General features: G+C 41.9%; 1 protein-coding gene across 2 annotated transcripts in view; it reads right to left on the reverse strand.

The window, feature by feature from the left end:
* LOC311254033 (ecto-NOX disulfide-thiol exchanger 1-like) overlaps positions 1-22,344 on the reverse strand; it is a 61,323-nt gene that overhangs the window by 34,047 nt on the left and 4,932 nt on the right. For both annotated transcript variants that reach the window (XM_084384459.1, XM_084384460.1), the window contains exons 2-3: positions 7,274-7,422; positions 7,022-7,159 (exon numbers count right to left, since the gene is read on the reverse strand). In XM_084384459.1, the coding sequence (XP_084240585.1) occupies positions 7,022-7,159; positions 7,274-7,283 (148 nt within the window). In that variant the 5' untranslated portion in view covers positions 7,284-7,422. The remainder of the gene's footprint in view (positions 1-7,021; positions 7,160-7,273; positions 7,423-22,344) is intronic.

Consider the following 22,344-nt stretch of genomic DNA (forward strand, 5'->3'; position numbering starts at 1 on the left):
GCAGGTGATGGAGGTGATTCAGGTGGGGGAGGTGATGCAGGTGATGGAGGTGATGCAGGTGATGGAAGTGATGCAGGTGATGCAGGTGATGGAAGTGATGCAGGTGTTTGAGGTGGGGGAGGTGATGCAGGTGATGGAGGTGATGCAGGTGATGCAGGTGATGGAAGTGATGCAGGTGATGCAGGTGATGGAAGTGATGCAGGTGATGGAGGTGATGGAGGTGATGGAGATGGGGGAGGTGGGGGATCGATGCCTCCATGTTGGAAGTGACCAGATCAGAGTTTCTCTCCAAATATCGACTCTTAACATTTTCCGCATTCACGTCTTTATGCAGTCGATGTTCGTCAGCTGACTGATCGTTTTTTAAACATACCTACGGTGACTTCTTCATAAATAAATGCATTTTCTGAAGAAAAAATGGTCTTTATTCAGGCATCCTTTGGACAGCACAATCCCAATAATTCCTTATATAATCTAATTTTCTCACAGCAGCAGGGTTCATAAAGAGCTGTTAAACACTTCCTACACATTCTTCATTAGAGCTCTTCAGGCTTATAAAAGAGAAAAACACTGCACAGATAATCTTTCACAAAGCTGAACATATGTAGCCTTGGTGCATTCACAGATTCTTCAGGTCTAAGGAAAACTCATTACAGCATCGCCTGCGATAACCCCGACAGGTAAATTACACATTGCGCTGCTACACATTCATCATAATCACATAAGGCTGTTTTTTCTCCCAGAGCCAAAACGACGAGCCAGGTTCATTTCTCTGGCTCTGAGCTCTGCAGCATCCGCCAGAAACAGAAGAAGAGAGGGGAAGAAATATAGAGAAGAAAAACACACACAAGGAGGAGAAATATGAAAACCAGAGCCAAGAGAGAGAGAGAGACGCTCTGACACAGAAAAGGAGGATTTATGTCTTTAATTATTATTATTTTATGACTGTTTTTCCACCAGAACTACCAAGAGACAAAAGCTGCGGGAAACATCTGTCTCTGATTACCCTGAAGATGAGATCTCATTGGTCAGACACACCCAGACACATCAGTGACGGATAAAACTTATCTAACCCTGAACCCATGTCATAATTAACTCTTCAGCCAATCAGGTTGATCTGTTTATTCCACAGCTTCAGACGTTTATCTATCAGATAGATCTATAACCGTTTAAAAGAGTGAAAACTGTCTCCTGTAGGTCAGAGGAAACATGGGCTTTTGTGATTTGAGCTGAAATGACCCTTTAACACACACATATCAAATTCATGATGTAAATGTTCCCACGTGTCGTTTAAAGAGGGAGGAGAGCTGCAGCTGCTGCCAGAGGTGGAGTCTAACGAGCATCACATCATCACTGTAATAATATCATGTCGTCATATTAATATTTCTGCTGCGCTCCTCAGGAATGAGGTTGCTAAGTTACAGTCTGTCCCTCCTTACAACAGCTCCTCTCTTCTCTCCTCATTCAGCCTCACTTAAATCCATGCATTCAATTATTTTGAGATTAACTCAAAAAGCCCACAAATCTGGCTGCTGCTCATTTAATAAACTCAATACAGCAGTTCTTTTACAACGACAGACCTCCATCCAGCAGGAGACTCAGACAAATCCCCAAAACTATTTCATAAACACTAAATCACAATGAGCGGATACATGAAGAGCTTAGTGGACGTTAGACAAATTACAAGTGTTTGGACACATTAAAGAGGGACAGATACATGCAGTACTACACACTACTGAGGGACAGACACATGCAGTACTACACACTACTGAGAGACAGACACATGCAGTACTACACACTACTGAGGGACAGATACATGCAGTACTACACACTACTGAGGGACAGACACATGCAGTACTCAGGGTTTCCTCTACATGTAATTGATTGTGGCGCACCGCCACGGCAAAATAAAAGCCGCCACACCTTCAGAATATTTTCAATTTTCATGAAATGTGACGCTACGCTGCAAATACCCTTATTTTGAAAAACCAACACCGGAGTCACCACCTGCCTGTTTGGCTGCGGCACGCGAAAGACGAAGAGAATAGAGACGAGGGTGAAAGGGTGAAAGACAGGTACCTCAGCTAGGTTATATTTGATACAGTTTTGTTCAAACCCGTGAAAACGACCCTAATGTTATAGATGGATTAGGCTACAGAAAAAATCCTGAGTCGGTATAAATGTGTTATTGATTGGTTAATACAGGAGACGCATTATTTCTATCATTATTTCAGAGAGATTCTTATTTTTATTTTATTTTTGTACCATTGACACTTGTTGAAGAGAGATTACTTTAGGCCTAATAAAGCATGTCGAGTCTTATGTCACACAGTAGAGAGAGATATTATTTTGTTGTAGATTAATTTTTAACTGTAAAACTTAATTTTCTATTGATAGAGGAAACCCGTTACGTTTCAGATACACGTTTTGAACAGCACGACATAACATTAGCTTAGGTAATGCCCAGGTCATTTTCTGCCATGACTCTTTTCTGGTTACATTTTCAGATGAGTAAATTTAACTATTTTCAAAAGAAGAGAGGTCCCAGAGGAAGAGAGTCAGGTAACGTTACATAAAGGAGAGGCTCAATGTTCTTGATTTATTATCGTGATGTTATTCCCTCAAGCCAATAGAAATGATAATGATGTGTACCGTGATAAGTGTAATATTTAAATATTCCTAACATTACCTGCGTGGTATTGGTGATGTGAACGAATTTAACACTTTATTTAACCCAATATTATATTAGATAAGAGCACAGGCAGAAGTAGTGCAGGAGGTGAGTGGAGGAGAGAAAAGAGGAGAGGCAGAGAAGGAGGGTGAGCATGGTGAGGCAGCAGAGAGCAGCAGCGAAGGAGAGAGAGGGAGGAAAAAAACAAAACACAGGGAATCAGGCTGGGACCCAATATCTTTAATTTGTTGTTGTTGTGTTTGTTGTTTTGGCCTAGTGATACTGCAAGATCCTATTTTCAATTATTATTTTCAATTCATGTACCTGAAACCCTATAGTAAATAATGTATTTAGAAAAACATTCAGTTTGAAATAGTCATAATTTCACATTTCAAAATTCATGTTGTCGTCGTCGTCAGTAAAACTACAGAAGTATTATGAGCAAAATGTTCTTAAGTGTCAAAAGTAAAAGCATTCATAAACAACATTTGACTGTTGTAGCTGTTTGAACTGGAGCTACTTTGAACTACTTAATAAACAGCTGGCTGGTTACTGCCACTACTACACATACTTCTACTACTACTACTACTGTTAATACTGCCATTACTACACATACTACTACTACTGCTACTATTACTACTACTGTTAATACTGCCATTACTACTCTCTCTTTTACTCTTTTGCTGCTACACCCCGCCTCACAGGACGCGGTGGGGGCCTCGCTGTTGTCTTCCGTGAACGCCTCAAAATTAGGTTGGTGAACTCTGACTGCTTCCCCTCATTTGAGCTTCAAGTGACTAAGATAAATGAACAAAACCCATTTTACTGCATTTTAATCTATCGCCCTCCTGGCCCAGCTAGTGGGTTTCTATCCGACTTCACCGAACTTTTAACTTCCATTATCAAACTGGATAAGGTCCTAATTATTGGTGATTTCAATATTCATATAGATGATCACTCATCTAACACTGCTGCAGAGCTTTTAAATATCACTGAGTCTTTTAACTTTGTGCAGCATGTCTCTGGTCCCACACACATTAAGGGACATACACTGGACCTTGTCTTCTCACATGGTTTGACTGTTGAAAATCTACATGTGGAGGATTCTCTTGTCAGCGACCACAGCTGTGTCTCCTTTGATATGGAATACGTTGAGAAGCACCTATCATGTTCTGTTCAAGGAAAGAAACGCTTTATTAATCAGTCTGTTGTTGAGAGCTTTATTTCCTTGTTTGACGCTGAGCCTGCTCCAAACGATGATGATGATGATGATGATAATGATGATGATGATGATGATGTAAACTCACTGGTACAGTGTTTTAATCTTCAATGCCAGTCTGTTATTGATAAAGTTGCTCCAATCAAACCAAGATCCACCTCTCTAAGGAAGCCCTGCCCTTGGATAAATGAAGAGATTCAAAATCATAGGAGAAGCTGCCGCAAGGCAGAGCGACTGTGGAAAGCATCGAAGCTAGAGGTCCATAGGCTGTACCTTAAGGATCTGAGATTAGTTTTAAACAATACGCTAAAAACAGCAAGAACTGCTTATTTTGTCCAACTTATCTCTCTTAATAAGAGAAACCCTTAGTTTCTGTTTGACAACATTAGCTCCATTACATCCCCTAATGTCGCCACTGCCCCAGTCTCCTCTACGACTGATTGTAATGCTTTTGCCAGCTTTATGGAAAACAAAATAAATGACATTAGGGCCAACATTCCTCTAACTGTCTCAAACCCTTGCACTATTCAGCCTCCCCGGTGCAACTGGTCCTTGTTTTCTTTGGTCACACTGTCAGATATCAGTGCGCTCCTTGCCACCATGACTCCGTCCTCCAGCCCTCTGGACATACTTCCGACTTCACTGTTTATTAAATCTTTTGGCTCTATTGGCCCATGCATTGTAGAGATCATAAATCAATCTCTCCAAACTGGCGTTGTCCCAGTTTTCTTTAAACAAGCAGCGGTGGAACCTAAATCAAAGAAACCAAACTTGGATCCTGCTGATCTGAAAAATTATAGGCCCATTTCAAAGCTCCCTTTTCTGGCCAAAATTCTAGAAAAGGTAGTAGCCGAACAATTAACTGCCTTTATTGATGAAAATTCTATCTTCGACACCTTCCAATCAGGTTTCCGTGTTTCAAGTGATGTCCTGATGGCAGCAGACTCTGGTCAATATACAGTCCTGGTACTGTTAGATCTAACCGCTGCATTTGACACGGTGGACCATAAAGTCTTACTAAATAGACTCAGAGACACTTTTGGGATTACTGGCACTGTATTGAATTGGTTCAGGTCCTATCTGACTGACAGGAGTTTTCTGGTCCATGTCAACCAGTTACTATCTGACCCGACAAGGCTAGCCTGTGGGGTCCCACAGGGATCAGTCCTCGGCCCTTTTCTCTTCTTGCTTTACATGACCCCTCTTGGACAGATTATCAGTGAGGACAGTGATGTCTCTTATCATCTTTATGCTGATGATATTCAGCTCTACTGCTCTTTCAAGTAGACTGAGCTGCATAAATTAGACAACCTTATTGCCTGTTTGACTGCCATCAAAAAATGGCTAAATGACAACTTTCTTCAACTGAACCATGCCAAAACTGAAACACTGATTATTGCCCCAGATAGTGCCATTCCCCCCATAAAGCAGCATTTAGGTCAGTTAGGTCTCTCTGTCCAACCTAGCCTACGTAACCTAGGTGTTGTGTTTGACAAGGACATGTCTTTGGACCACCACTGTAAACAGTTGGTGAAGAACTGCTTCTATCATCTGCGGAATATTGCTAAACTGAGGTCCATGATTTCAAGACCTGAAATGGAGATGATAATTCATGCCTTTGTTTCATCCCGCATTGACTACTGTAATGCTCTTTTTATGTGTTTTAACAAAAAGGCTGTAAATCGCCTTCAAACTGCACAGAATACAGCTGCAAGGCTTGTAACTGGATCTAAGAAAAGGGATCATATCAGCCCAATTTTATATTCCCTACACTGGTTACCAATTAATTTTAGGATTCATTTTAAGATTTTAGTACTTACTTTTCGAGCCCTCCATCATCAAGCTCCCTCCTACATCACGGAGCTACTGAGACCCTACTCTCCCTCACGCTCACTAAGGTCATCAGATCAGAAACTCTTGATGGTCCCCCGCACTCATTTTAAAACACGAGGTGATTGCTCCTTCCAGGCCAGTGCCCCTTGCCTCTGGAATGCACTACCATTGACCTTACGTAGCATAGAGTCCACTGAAGGTTTTAAGAGAGAACTTAAAACCTATCTTTTTAGACAGGCTTTTTACTGATGGTGAAGTTCTGGGACCTCTGTGAAGCTACCTGGACCTGTGCCGTGGTGTGTTTTTATTTTATTTTATTATTTTTTGTGTGTGTGATCTCTGTATTCTATTGCATTTTATCTTTGTTGTAAAGCACTTTGTGATTTTATCTATGAAAAGTGCTGTATAAATAAAATTTACTTACTTACTTACTTACTTACTTACTACACATACTACTACTACTACTACCACTACTACTGTTAATACTGCCACTACTACACATACTACTACTACTACTACTACTACACATACTGCCATTACTACACATACTACTACAACTACTACTGTTAATACTGCCACTACTACACATACTACTACTACTACTACTACTTCTACTGTTAATACTGTTAATACTGCCACTACTACACATACTACTACTACTGTTAATAATGCCACTACTACACCTACTACTAGGGCTATGTTAGGGACATGTGAGGCTTATGATAGGGCTATGTTAGGGATATATTGGGGCTATCTTAGGGCTATCTTAGGGATATGTTAGGGCTATGTTAGGGACATATAAGGCTTATGTTAGGGACATGTTAGAGCTATGTTAGGGCTATGTTAGGGATATGTTAGGCTCATGTTAGGGTTATGTTAGGGATAAGTTAGGGATATGTTAGGGATATGTTAGGGTTGCATTAGGGATATGTTTGGGCTATGTGCAGAATTGATGACATTCACATTAGACTCAGCTGGATAGTGTGTTCTGTGATTATTTGTGTATGTAAAATGTAGTTAAAAAGTATCGCCAGTGAAGTAATGGTGTCAGTAAAATTTCCCTGCAGGCTGTGACTGCACTGCAATATTCTATCTGCTGATTATTGGTTTGGTGAAAATAGAGAGAAATGTGGTGACGATGAGCCAGAGCACAATGTGACACCTTCACAATGTTTGTTTAGTCCTACCAGCAGTCCAAACCTCCACATTATTACAAATACTTTCAAATCATTGAAATTATTCAGAGAAAAGCAGAAAATCTTGACATCTGTGTCTCAACTAGTTTCAGAAGAAGATACCTGAAACGAGCTGCTGCTCGCCGAGGCCCACAGACATGATGCCCAGGTTGTTCATGGCCGTGGCCCAGGCTCCATGATCCGTGACGGAGACACTCAGGTGGTTCTGCTCAGCACCCAGACTACCTACACCATGAGCTGCTACACCACACACACACACACAGAGAGAGAGAGATAATCAGACACATGATGGAGGAGACATGATTGACAGGAATGACTTTTTCTTTTCTAGAATGTCAGAAAATAATTTTTTACCACTGGCCATCGCAGGTTGTCTCTTCTCGTCTCTGTCTTCAGTCGTCTCATCAGATCCTTTCTCTGACTGACGAAGGGATGAGAGGATGGATCAATGGATCAATGGATGCATGAACAGACCGGTTCGTCCAGTCAGTGCCAGAGTCCACCTGAGGAAGGAAAGAACGGAAGAGTTCAGAAGATCTTAAAATCAGAATAAATCCCAGAGAGCTGTGATGAATCATCAAGCTGACGCACAGGCAGAGAAATGTTGAGGTTATTAAGAAGCAACATTACGATCCAAGCTCAGCTTCCAACAGGGAGAGCTGTTACAGACACACACACACACACACACTCTCTCTCTCTCTCTCTCTCACACACACACACACAGCCTTTGATATGGTGACACAACTTTTCAGCAGCAGTTTCTAATCTTTGAAAACACACAAAACTGTGCTCTCAACTCCAAACACACACACACACACAGGCACAGTGTGTGCTGCTGGTGGGTTGGTGTCTCACTCATTACCACTTCTCCTCCTCTGTGCTGTCGAGCTGTCATGGAAAAAATCTGCAAACTGACAGCCTGAATTAATCCCTCATGTCTGTCTGACAGGAAAGAACTCAGCTGCGTCCATATGACTGAAGCAGAGGTCACACAGGGTTCAAGTCTCCGCCCACTGTGATTGTTCCCTGTATTGATTTGATATTGTGGCCTCAGCATAGGAGGTTCAACGATTGGACAGTTATAACAAATATGTCCAAAGATGATTTTATTCTCCTCTAAAAAATGGAAAACTACACAACTAGAATGGCACTCAGTAGAGTGCATACCTTAGCCAAGGCCCAACAATCATTTTACATCTTCTGTCCCTTGGCAACCTGTCTGCCTTGGAGCAGGACTGTCTCTCTCAGCGTGGACGATTGTCTGCAGGTGTGTCAGGGAGCAGCCATCAGCTGCACCTGATCTTCATAATCACGACCTTTTCAGATACTCTGCTCAGCTATTTCTACTGCGTTCAAGCTATATTATCTAAGAGTTCTGTGATGCCTCGTGATTTCCGGCTGGGATCAACCTTGTTTCTTTGTCTTTTCTTAGTCTTGTCACCCCTGACTCCAGCCCTGCTTCTTCTCCCCGTCCACTTAAGTCTGCTGATCATCTCCAATCTGGAGTGTGTAGCTCTACCTCTTGAGCTACGGCTGCCCCATCTGTAGCTCCGGAGGAGCAGCGGGCCATCTAGTAAGTGTTTTAAGTGCTTTGGGCGGTCTGTAGACTGGAGAAGCGCTATAGAAATGCAAGTCTGTTTACCAATCCCTGCCGCTCTGCTCTGGATCACAACTCAAAACCAGGAAACCTCTCCAGACCAGCACCCTTCAGTCCCATTTACCCTCCTATCAGTTTTTGGTTTTCTTTACAATAAAACCTCTGATGTTGTCTACAATTTAGTTCACTATAGTTTTCCTTACCCCATAACAAAGGGCCAACCCTAAACAAATCAGACCTAATAACTGTTGGTACCTCTCTGAATCCCCATTATCTAAGCTGTACATTGGTACCATACGGGATCAGTGTAGCTGCATCTAAACAGTTTCCAAACCACAACTGACATTAAGTTGCAGGTTTCTGTCCCTATTTGTTACCCTTTAGATGCTATAAAAGCTAAAAAAAAAATGACTACCCTATCAAAGCATATCTAGACATATCTGCTAGGTCTGTATTTAGGATCAGAATCAAATTGTAATTCAGATACCAGCCACCTGATTTGTTTTCATCGATATGCATGTCACAATCTCACTTTCTGTAGAGTTTTTTGTGTTTTGTTTCACTGTTCTGCTTGCAGAGGCGCGGCGAGAGGCTGGGCGGAGTCCCCTGTCACCGGAGCCACTGGCACACACACACCTGCAGCAGGTTGGCAATCAGCGCCTGTTTATAACCCCGCTCTCCACGCTACCTGCTGCCAGATGATTATGTCGACCAGACGTGGTAGATGGCTCAGCCCGAACTAAGCATTATCAAACTTCTAGTGTCTTGTGATTGCCTTAACTAATACTTTGTTTCTGCCTCCAGTGTACACCGGTGACCCAAACTCTGCCTGTGACTCCGCTCTCCCCGCGCCTCTGCAGCGGACAGTCTGCCCCGGCCGCATCTCCGCTGCCACACGCCACACCGCTGCCAGCGCCCCGAGAGCTACCTGGTCTCCTCCTGCCACCTCTCGGACAAGGACTCTCATCACCACCAGCTGTCCTCTGGTTCTTTAAATAAAGCACCTATAACAGTTCATCCTGCCCTGTGTCCGCTTCTGGGTCCTACTAGATACTACCGAGTGTAACAATGCATGCATTATTATTATAGACATTAACCAAAATGTGGGGAAAACTCCCCAAAAAATGTAATTATGAAAAGAGGGGGGGGGGGGGGATCCTGATCCATCTTTATTTTAATGCTGCTGACAAACCAACCAACAAACCAATAAAGTAAGCAACAACCAACCAACCAATACACCAACCAACCAGCAAACCAACCAATAACTTTAACTTTATTTTTATTTGTATGGCACTTTTCATACATATAGCAACACAAAGTGCCTCACAGAGGATAAAAACATAAAAGAATAAACCAAGCAGCCAAGCAACAAACCAACAAAAAAGCGACCAGCCAACCAGCAAACCAACCAACCAATAAACCAATAAACCAGCCAACCAGCAAACCACCCGGCAAACCAGCCAACCAATAAACCAATAAGCCAACCAATCAATACACCAACCAACCAGCAAACCAACCAATTAACCAACCAACCAAGCAACAAATCAACAAAAAAGCAACCAGCCAACCAGCAAACCAACCAATAAACCAACCAACCAGCAAACCAACCAACCAATTAACCAATGAACCAACCAACCAACACACCAACCAACCAGCAAACCAATAAACCAACCAACCAGCAAACCAACCAACCAATAAACCAACCAACCAGCAAACCAACCAACCAATAAACCAACCAACCAGCAAACCAATAAACCAATAAACCAACCAACCAATAAACCAACCAACCAGCAAACCAACCAACCAATAAACCAATCAACCAGCAAACCAATAAACCAACCAACCAATAAACCAGCCAACCAACCAGCCAACAAAAAATACAACCAACCAACCAATATGGTAAAAAAAAAAAAATCATAGCCTATGTGGCAGAGGTAATAATTATAATGGCATTTATAATTGTATTTCATTACACAAAAAGTGAAATATCTCTTTACAGAACCATAAATAGTTCTACTGTCGAGATCCTATATGTGTCAGCAGTATCCTGAGTGTTTCCCTCAGTCTTTCATGTAGGATTATAACACTGTTGTGTTAGTATACCAGACACGTATCACTCTCTGTTAGCCCACTGCTCTGCAGTCATCATCATTATCTACATCTGACACCACCACAACACATCCAGATTTAACAGAGATACAATCAGATCAATCAGATTGACTATATCAATAACATCAATCACATCACTTCCAGTAAAACATGTTCTTCACTGGTACGATGAGTTTAACATAAATGTTCAGATTGGATGGGAGCAGCAGTTGGTAAACAAGTCGCTGCAGGCTGAGAACAGATCAGCTCTGTTTGTATCACAGAGTCAACACTGAAGAGTCTCACCGAGTCCTCACAAAGACTGAACATGCTCTCACACACACGCACACTCACACACACACACACACACACACACACACATCCTGCAGGCAGAATTAGGTCCCTGACGATATGGAGAGGGATTGTGGATTATGACGAGTTGAGGAAGCTGCTGAGCTTCACTGTAGCGTCACACAAAATCCATGAGTTTATTTTAAGAAACGTTTATCTGGCAAATAAAATTGTTTAGCCATGCTAGCTTAGCATCTGTGGAGATGTTACTGTCAGTGTGTCCTCTACTTTGGTCCAGACTGAAATATAAGATAAGATGTACCTTTATTGATTCCTGTATGACAAATTCAACTTGGCCCAAGGGAGAAATGCAGAAGCGAACAAACAATGTGCAAATAATACAATACAGAAAGTAGTAGGGTGAGGTAGAAGCTGACGACGAGAGATATAAAAAAGAATAAAATAAAAATGTACTCAAAGAAATAGATAAAGTACAATAGAAAGGAGATGCTGTTTACACTAGATGGATCTGTATGCATATGCCTGTGTGTGAACTCTGATGAAATGTGGTTCAGACATTCATGTTCCCAGGTGACGGACTGCAGACCTGGAGACAAAACATACCAACAAAATCATATAAAATGTTGTCAAACTGCTCAACAAATTGGCAGCCATGACGATAATGTTGATAAAGTTGATTTCTGCAACAAGACAAACACATCTCCAGAGAGAGATTTTATTTTAAATCAGTCATGTGAGCAAGTGGTAAATCATGACTCGTCAGATCTTAAATCACGATTCATCTGATCTGAAATCACGATTCATCTGATCTTAAATCACGATTCATCTGATCTGAAATCACGATTCATCTGATCTTAAATCACGATTCATCTGATCTGAAATCATGATTTAACTGAAATAAAAGTCATGTTGGGGTGAATCAGGTTTCCTGAGTTTTCTGCTAAGCACACTCCGTCCTGCAGGGAAACAGAGATATGAGGTTGATTCAGGTATTATGTAAAAATGACAAGATGCTGCAGAGCACACACACGCACACACACACAGTATTTATCCAAGTAGCAGTCATATGTTTAATGGGCCACAGCCAACAGTTACTGGAAATCTAAACAGACACAAACACCTCGAGCTGTGTTCAGTCTGCTGTGACTGTCGCTCTCCGTTCAACTGCTTGCTTCTTCATATCACCCGTGTGTGTGTGTGTGTCCGTGTGTGTGTGTGTGTGTGTGTGTCCATGTGTGTTTGGCAAATGTAATGTGCCATCACAGACTTAAAGATTTCCTCATCTGTTCTCTCTATCTGTTGACTCTACAGGTGTAACGACAGGTGAGACGCTGATTAAAGCTGCTGTATCTGTCCATCGTCAGTCTGTCCATCGTTAATCTGTTCATCGTCAATCTGTCCATCGTCAGTCTGTCCATCGTCAACCTGTCCAACGTCAACCTGTCCATTGTCAACCTGTTCGTCCATCTTCCAACATCTATCATCCTTCATCTATCCATCCACCCTTTTATAGACTGTCCACTCATCCATCCGTCCACTCGTCCATCATCCATCCATCCATCATCCATCCATCTGCCCACCCTTCTGAGAGCTGATTGGACGAGGCCAGACTCTACTGAGTGTTTCTGCTCACTTTCATGTGCCATAAAATATTCACAGCAGAATGCATGTCCTGTTTATTATTCATGAGCTCACTTGACATCTCTGAATCATTCACACACACACAGACACACACACACACACACACACACTTGCATACTGAGGAGTGCTCAGTTGGACACAAACACACTGATAAATGTACAGGACACACACTGGGAGAGCTGGATCTGTTTGGCGCTCTTATAAACATATCTAAAGACACACACACACACACACGCACACAACCAACATGTTAATACTGCTGAGGCCAATCAGATCTTCTGATAACAGCATCAGGTCTCATAAATCTTGTTGGTGTTTCCAGTCAGGGAGGGAGAACATATGAAATGTCAAATTTTCATTTGTCGCATTACTCTGCATTTATTCAGGAGGTTCTACAGATTGACTTCATTTTGTGTACAGTACTGCAGTAGTTTAAACAGTTACTGCAGTAATTTAAACAGTTACTGCAGTAGTTTAAACAGTTACTTCTGCAGTGATTTAAACAGTTACTTCTGCAGTGATTTAAACAGTTACTGCAGTAGTTTAAACAGTTACTTCTGCAGTAGTTTAAACAGTTACTGCAGTAATTTAAACAGTTACTGCAGTAGTTTAAACAGTTACTTCTGCAGTGATTTAAACAGTTACTGCAGTGATTTAAACAGTTACTGAAGTAGTTTAAACAGTTACTGCAGTAATTTAAACAGTTACTGCAGTAGTTTAAACAGTTACTGCAGTAGTTTAAACAGTTACTTCTGCAGTAGTTTAAACAGTTACTGCAGTAATTTAAACAGTTACTGCAGTAGTTTAAACAGTTACTTCTGCAGTGATTTAAACAGTTACTTCTGCAGTGATTTAAACAGTTACTGCAGTAGTTTAAACAGTTACTTCTGCAGTAGTTTAAACAGTTACTGCAGTAGTTTAAACAGTTACTGCAGTAATTTAAACAGTTACTGCAGTAGTTTAAACAGTTACTTCTGCAGTGATTTAAACAGTTACTGCAGTGATTTAAACAGTTACTGCAGTAGTTTAAACAGTTACTGCAGTAATTTAAACAGTTACTGCAGTAGTTTTAACAGTTACTGCAGTAATTTAAACAGTTACTGCAGTAGTTTAAACAGTTACTTCTGCAGTAGTTTAAACAGTTACTGCAGTAGTTTAAACAGTTACTGCAGTAATTCAAACATTTAGCACAATGTTTTCTAAAGTCTGACAGTCTGTCATCTCCACGTCACACTAAATTAGGATTCCTCGGGTGTCTTTTCCCTGTTTTTGCCTTTTACCATATAGTAAAATGTTCTCTTTTCAGTGTGTGCTGAATGAGTTGTTAGCAGCCCCTGTTTGCAGTGTACTCGTGGATGCACAGAGAACTATCACTGGATTACTTTGATACTAATGAAAACATGATTCTAAGGCAGGTAGGAGTGTTATGGGCATTTATCATTATGATCTAAAGATTATGATAACATGAGGAGGTATACAATAAGTCACACTGGATGTAAAATGTGTGTTTTTCGTGTCCTTGTGTTCAGATTTGACTGAGTTATGACTCAGGAGTGTGATCAGGTTTTAAGTGTTTTAAAGTAACTTAATGAGCTCAGTGTCACAGTAACTGCTTTACCTGCTGGCAGTGTGGATACAGATTTCCCATCACTCTCTGCCTCTTTATCAGAGTACTAATGGAGTGAAATGTGAAGAGTTGGTCATGATATCACTTCCTGGGGATATCATTATATCTGATGTCCATCCAGAATAAACATCCATAGATCCGCTTAGAAATCAGAGAAAAAAGACTTGCCTGAGAATCATCATGTTTTTAAGTTTGAGTATCAAAGTAATCTATTACACCCATGGGTACACTGCAAAACAGCTGGTAACAGCACTTTCAGCACACACTGAATGACTTCATGGAAAGAGATAAAGGATAAAAATGGGTTCATAAGAAAACACGTGTAGCTACATGAAGTTGACATCACTACAGCATATTAACGAGCTGGCCAAATCCCCACACCTCCGCTCCATTAGCACATCTAGTCCAAATGGAGCTGTAAACTACAACATACTGTATTAGGACGGTGTGTCTTTCAGCTTTTTTGGAGTTATTTTACCCCCTAGTGGCCAAACAGAAATCACTGCAGCTTTAAAGACGCTATGTTTCTTAGGAGGCCTCATTAGTTTTCTCAGCAGCTGACAGTTCTGCTCTTTAAAAACAGACATGTTCCTGATCAAACGCTGCTCAGCATGTCCTTTTTTCAAAATAACAATAAAAACTTGATGCTCGTGTGTTCCTGTTCTTTAAAATGTGTTTCAGGAAGTTCCACAAATTCCATCTGCATTAAAAATGTTGATGTAGCATGGCAGCAGTCTCTGATGAAAATCTGAAGACATTTAATCTTCAAAGACGCAAAGTCATCTGATAAATGATTACAGATAGTCAGAGGCAGGCTCAGAGCAAACATTCCTGTAAACCCCATCAGATGGTGAAGGTTTCACCTTCAACAAAACAGAAGGGAACACGTGTCACAAAGTGTCACAATAGAAGTAGTGAAATACGGAAGCCTAGATGTGCCAATACAGATTATAAAATGAATGCTCCTCTGGAGATTTGATGCACATCAACACTATGAAATAAGACGACAATGTTTTAATGTGTGTCAGTGCAGGCTGGTCACACGTCAACACATTACGCATGTTATGTTAACGTTTCACATCTTTAGCACACAGCAGGGTAACACACTAACATTACTCCAGTTACTGTAACATGCTAATGTTAAGATTGTTGGCATGCTCATTTTAGCATGTTAGCATGTGATGACAGCCTGAATCTGAACGTGAATTTACTGTAATTAATAATTAACTTCTCAACAATAAGTCAACTATTTGAGTCAGTAGATGACATGTGTCCCTTTATTACACTCTTACCTATTTATCCTGATCTACAGTGATCAATACAACACAGCTGAAGTCACTGTTTAAACGTGTGAGTGACAGACGTTAAAATGTTTTAATTATTTAATTATGTTAGACTTATTTTTTCATTTGTGAAGAATGAGTGTTCAAGTTAAAACAGGAATTTAACTTGTGATCTAACAAACATCCAGAGATCAACAGAGACGTCAGGGTCATTCTGTACAAACCACACACACACACACACACACACACACACAGTGCTGTGCTGTCTACTTCACACAGTCAGTGTGAGGCTGTTTCATGACTCCTCATGAATATTCATGACAGACTGTATATAGCAGCATCCTCCTGAGGACGCTCTGTATCCATGGAAACAGTCATGAAGTTGGTCCAGCTGATAAACACTGAGCTCCATCATCCAGCTTCATCTATCACTTTATTTATCCTCCATCTCTCGTCTCCTGCCTTCATGCTGCTGCTCCACCTGCTCCATCATCACTGATCAGATCAATAAAACACCCACTCTCTTCTGTTCCTGTGAAGCTGCTTTTCTTTATGTCAAGAGCTTCAGATTTGATTTTCTGTATTAAGACTGAAATATATATTCAACAACAAACCAATATCTGAAAAGGTCATCATGATCCTGAATGGTCAATCAGGAAGTCATTTAATATCTGCTCTCACTCTGGTGTCAGTGTAATGTTGAGTGGAGGGCAAGGAGGTGAGACAAACGTCCTGAAACCTCGGAGCCAAACGTCCTGAAACCTCAGAAACAAACGTCCTGAAACCTCAGACAAACATCCTGAAACCTCAGAGACAAACGTCCTGAAACCTCAGAGCCAAATGTCCTAAAAAACTCAGAGCCGAACGTCCTGAAACCTCAGAAACAAACGTCCTGAAACCTCAGACAAACATCCTGAAACCTCAGAAACAAACATCCTGAAACCTCAGAGCCAAATGTCCTAAAAACTCAGAGCCGAACGTCCTGAAACCTCAGAAACAAACGTCCTGAAACCTCAGACAAACATCCTGAAACCTCAGAAACAAAAGTCCTGAAACCTCAGACAAACATCCTGAAACCTCAGAAACAAACGTCCTGAAACCTCAGGACTCAGTAAAAGTGGCGTGAATCACTCTGAGATCCAACAGAAACACAACAGAGTCGGGTTTGTCCCGTTGATTACCCTCCGATACAGTTGGTATTTTTTAATGTTGTCTTGTGTTTCTCTCTCTTGAACCTAATCCAAAGTACTATCAGATTAAAAACATTTTATTTTGGTGTTCAGTTCTGATGAGTCTTTAAATAATTTTTCACACCCACCTGTAATAAATCAGTGGACAGCAGTGACATCTCTGGTTTGAACCACTTCTCTGTGCAGTGTATTGATCTCAGAGTGTACAGACTGTGATGTATGGACGGAGTGCAGCCTGTCGTCTCCAGTGTGACTGAGACTCTCTCTTTACCCTTCAGCTGAGAGACAGGGTCACGGCCCAGATATCAGTCAGCGCTGCTGCAGCAAATTACTTCTAATAAAGCCTTTAGAGCAGCACCATTAACCAGAGAGAGACGAGCTGCAGCCCAGCCAGCAAATACAATCAAATCATTGTCACAGAAACAGGCCACTTTAAAGCCATAATGACCACTGAGAGAAAGGAAACGTTTCACATTTAACATTCAAAGAAGCATCAGGATTTAACTGCTGAAACAAGAACCAGCTCGGCTGCTTTCAGTGAGTCTCTGCTAGAAAACACATCAGTCAGACAAAAGCTGCTGCTGTGTTCAGTCACATTAATGTTTAAACAATTATTCCGTTAATCAGTCGAAAGACAGAAAATAATGTACGACTCTGATGAGCTGGGACAGAGAAGAAGGCTACACAGCAGCGTCACATGTTCAATGTTCAACTCTTGTTAGGTTGAATTCAAGTCCAAGAACAGTTATTCCTCAAAAACAGTTGGTGTTGTTACAGGAAGTCAAACTCCACAGTGTTGATGTTCAATCAACATATCAGACTTCCCAGCATGCATTGTTCAACAGTTAAACTCTCCTGAGACTCTGAAGAAAATATCTGTGATAGAAAACTTGCTGTGAGTCAGTTAGTACAGTAATGATCTGGTTTCAGTCGTCACCGACACACTAATGCACTCGGATCGGTATTAAGTGGGAGTGGTTTCAGCTCCAGCTGTTAGTAACAGTGATAAAGTGGGTTTATGAGTTAAATGTTATATACTCTGTAGTGTTAATGTGCTGGTGACTCTATTTACTGTTAAAATACGCTGATGTGTTATCATCTGACATCTTGTTTCATTTTACTTTAGATTATTTTACCACCTCTTCTCAGTGAGTGTTTGTTTTCTGTTCTTGTGTTTCCTCCACAGTCATTATCTCTTCATCAGGTTACTGCCCCGGAGAAACACTCATAATTAGCTGCTGGTTAAAATTAGCTGTGAAGGCAGCATCAGCAGCAGCAGCAGCGTCAGACGGACAAGCAGCAGTAATGAGAGTCTGCTGCAGAGGACAAGCCACAAATCTGAGGCCTGAGACAAAACACTCATTTTCATTTTATCACTGTGTCATCAGCTGATGAGCTGCTCCTGCTGCTGCTGCTGCTGAGAGAGTCCTGGTAGCAACTGGTTCAGGGTTAACTGGTTCAGGTTGAACTGGTTCAGGTTTAACTGGTTCAGGTTTATCTGGTTCAGGTTTAACTGGTTCAGGTTTATCTGGTTCAGGTTGAACTGGTTCAGGTTTAACTGGTTCAGGTTTATCTGGTTCAGGTTTAACTGGTTCAGGTTTATCTGGTTCAGGTTAACTGGTTCAGGTTTAACTGGTCCAGGTTTTACTAGTTCAGGTTTAACTGGTCCAGGTTTAACTGGTTCAGGTTTAACTGGTCCAGGTTTAACTGGTTCAGGGTTAACTGGTTCAGGTTTATCTGGTTCAGGTTGAACTGGTTCAGGTTTATCTGGTTCAGGTTTAACTGGTTCAGGTTTAACTGGTCCAGGTTTTACTGGTCCAGGTTTAACTGGTTCAGGTTTAACTGGTTCAGGGTTAACTGGTTCAAGTTTAACTGGTCCAGGTTTTACTGGTCCAGGTGTAACTGGTTCAGGTTTAACTGGTTCAGGTTAACTGGTTTAGGTTTAACTAGTTCAGGGTTAACTGGTTCAAGTTTAACTTGTTCAGGTTTAACTGGTTCAGGTTTAACTGGTTCAGGTTTATCTGGTTCAGGTTTAACTGGTCCAGGTTTAACTGGTTCAGGTTTATCTGGTTGAGGTATATCTGGTCCAGGTTTTACTGGTTCAGGTTTATCTGGTTCAGGTTAACAGGTTCAGGTTTAACTGGTCCAGGTTTAACTGGTTCAGGTTTAACTGGTCCAGGTTTAACTGGTTCAGGTTAACTGGTTCAGGGTTAACTGGTTCAGGTTTAACTGGTTCAGGTTTATCTGGTTCAGGTTTTACTGGTTCATGTTTAACTGGTTCAGGTTTAACTAGTTCAGGGTTAACTGGTTCATGTTCTACTGGTTCAGGGTTAACTGGTTCAGGTTTTACTGGTCCAGGTTTAACTGGTTCGGGTTTGACTGATTAGGGTTGACTCATATGTTTAGTTTCTGAACTTTGAGGTAACAGAAGCGTTAAACTCTGCAGCCTGTCAGGTGAAGCTTAATGAGCAGACATATAATGTTCAGTTTGTGTCTGAGAGAAAACACTCAGAGCTCTTCATGCATCTCACTTACAGTCCTGCTGCTCTTTAGTCTGTGAATCAATCCACCGAGGATTGTTTCATATTCAAGAAATGCTATTAGTGAAGCTGTGGCTCCACTTTCAAATCCATTTAATCCACTTAGGACCTGACAGGCAGGGGGATGCAGGAGGGAGGCGTGGGGGAGGCAGCGGAGGACAGGGGGAGACAAGGGGAGGCATGGGGGAGGCAGCGGGCGAAAAGGGGAGACGGGGGGCAGGGGAGGCAGGGGGAGGGGGAGACGGGGGGAGGGGGAGACAGGAGGAGACATGGGGGAGGCAGGGGGGAGGGAGGGGAGACAATAGGAGACATGGGGGAGGCAGGGGGGACAGGGGGATACAGGGGGAGGGGGAGACAGAGGGAGGGAGGGGGAGACAGGAGGAGACATGGGGAAGGCAGGGGGGACAGGGAGAGGCAGGGGGAGACAGAGTCAATACAGTCGGCAGTTTAGAAAAAAAAGAAATGAATGAAGCTGGAGGTGAAGTGGAGCGGCTGGATGAAAACATGGTGATCATGGACCAACAGACAACATGTCCATCACATGACCTCCATCACAGGAAGATGATGATGATGACAGATCTTCAACAGATCAACAGACTGAGCTGAAGCTTCTGTGGTCACTGCAGAGCTCCTGTCCATATTCAGGAAGTAGACTGTCTCTGTGCTGCTGTCGCCACGAGAAACAACAACCACCACCTCAGAGCTAACGAGCTAACAAGCTACACTCACACTCACCTGGTCGCTACAGTACGAACTCAAACAAACAGCCGTTAGCTTTTGTTTAGCTGCAATAGCATCATGGTAAAATATTCTGTCATCGATCAATAAAATCTGAATTATTCATATGAAGATTTTAACAGGGAGTATTTATTATTTCACAGAGACAGTATCACACACACACACACACACACACACACACACTGTCTCACACACAATGTAAAATGTCACAGGTTCTGTGTGTGTATGTGTATGTGTGTGTGTGTGTGTGTGTGTGTGTGTGTGTGAGAGAGAGAGAGAGAGAGAGAGAGAGTGTGTGTGTGTGAGTGTGTGTGTCAGAGCCTCCAGCGGGCGACAGCGCTGAGTCACAGAGGATGACCAGATGGTGAGGGGGGGAGGGAGAGAGAGAGGGGGGAGGAGGGTGACAGAGGCTGCAGAGTGTTTGTAGCTAACATTCGTCCAGCCGTGACTCCTCTCTGCATTTTAAACAGCTTCACTGCTGCTCACAGACCAGGACTGACTCATTATCATCACACACACACACACACACACACACACACACACAAACAGGAACATTAATGATAATAAAATGAAGGATGTCTTGTTAGCGACCATCCCATCTGACACATGAATCTAAACTACATCAAAAGGTTTTGTGTTAAATTATCACAAACGTTAATGGACTTCTGAATGAGGTTCTCTTACTTCTGGATCAGAACCTGACGTCACAGAAACGCAAGTGATGTTTGTAAACGTCTGCGTGAATGTGTCCATGAATGTCTCCGCTAATGTCTCTGTGAACGTCTCCATGAACGTATTCATTATTATTCTGCTGCACAGAGAAACTGTCTAGTTATTTTTTCTGTTTTTCAACCAATCATAATAGTGGTGGGCGGGGCTAACCCGGGCTGCAGCAGTGGGACCTCGCCTGTAAAATAGTGTTAAGGGAACTTCTTTTGTTGCTGGGGAGGAGAGCCAACAGAAGAAAAGCGAACAGCTGCTGGTTCAGGTTGGTACCATTATTGACCAGGTGAGTGTTGGAGTACATTCATGTTGTTGTGTGTAGGTCGTTAGGTCCGAGGTTACCGGTCACCTGTCCTTTCCTCTCCTGCAGTAAGTGTCCACAAAATTTTGGCCACCGTATATATGAGCGTGTTAGTGTAGAGCAGCTGCTAAATGAGACAATTCCATTTAAACGAATAAATAAAGAAGTAACGATGACAGAATCAGGAAGTTAATGGACTCCAGTGTGTGTGTGTGTGTGTGTGTGTGTGTGTGTGTGTGTGTGTGTTGTATTATACTCATGTTAAATGGGCTGATTGACAGAAGCAGCGGGCTGCGGCGGCTCCGTCTGTTCCCGTCTCTTCTAATTACAATCAGAGAAAACTCAAAGTGGCAGAACTCATCAGTCCCTCGTCTGAGCTTCATAACTGCAGTCAGAGTCGATACTGAGGCCACGATGAAGGCGACGAAGACTCTGATGGGTTTGGATCAGACCGACCAACACAAGAGATTCTACAGCTCAGATAATTTAATCTGAGTGTTTTTACATCTAAAAATCTGTAAAATGTCAGCAGAAGAATCCTCAACACAGAGTGACTGCGTCATTTAAAGGCTGGAGGAATGTAACTAAGTACATTACTCAAGTACTGTAAATCTGAGGTACTTGTATTTTCTTTTCATGCTACTTCATACTGTTACTGCACTACATTTATCTTAGAGCTTTAGTTACTAGCTGTTATTCACACAAACACATGAAGACTTTTAAAAAATCAAACCATTAATGAGTTACTGATCATCTGTAGTGATAATCAATGGATTCATGTCGAAAGTAATCAGCAGATTGATCCAGAATGAAAATAATCATTAGAGTCAGTCGTATACAAATTAGTTCACACTGAGCCCAAAGAGTAAAATCTGCTTTTACATGAATGACTGAGTAACAATCATCTGATGACATCAGAGAGCCGAGTCACAGCCTGCAGGACGTCTCAACGCTTCAATACTTCAACTATATTTTCCTGATTATCTGTACAGACTTTAACTGAAGTAACATTTTCAGTGCAGGACTTTTACTGTAACAGAGTATTTTTACAGTAGTAATAGTACTTCTACTGCAGTAAATGATGTGGACACTGAGTGTTGAACAGCTGTTTAAAGTCTGATATCTTCTCAGGAACAACACTGGCCTCATAAACAGTGTCGCTGTAAACAGACGGAGGACAGCTGCCATGTTAGAATCCAATCCTGCTTTAACATGATTTAACACGATGTAGCCAATCAGAGACAAACAACATCCAGACGAGTCGCAACGGGACGGAGAGCAGCTGACAGACGACATCACACAGGGTTCAACTGAACCAGGCTAACAGACTCATCACAGACGGAGGTCGGTGATCGTCACAGAGGGAGGTCGGTGATCGTCACAGA

Source organism: Pagrus pagrus (genome assembly GCF_965226575.1).
Source record: "Pagrus pagrus genome assembly, contig: HAP1_SCAFFOLD_146, whole genome shotgun sequence".
Lineage (NCBI taxonomy): Eukaryota > Metazoa > Chordata > Actinopteri > Spariformes > Sparidae > Pagrus > Pagrus pagrus.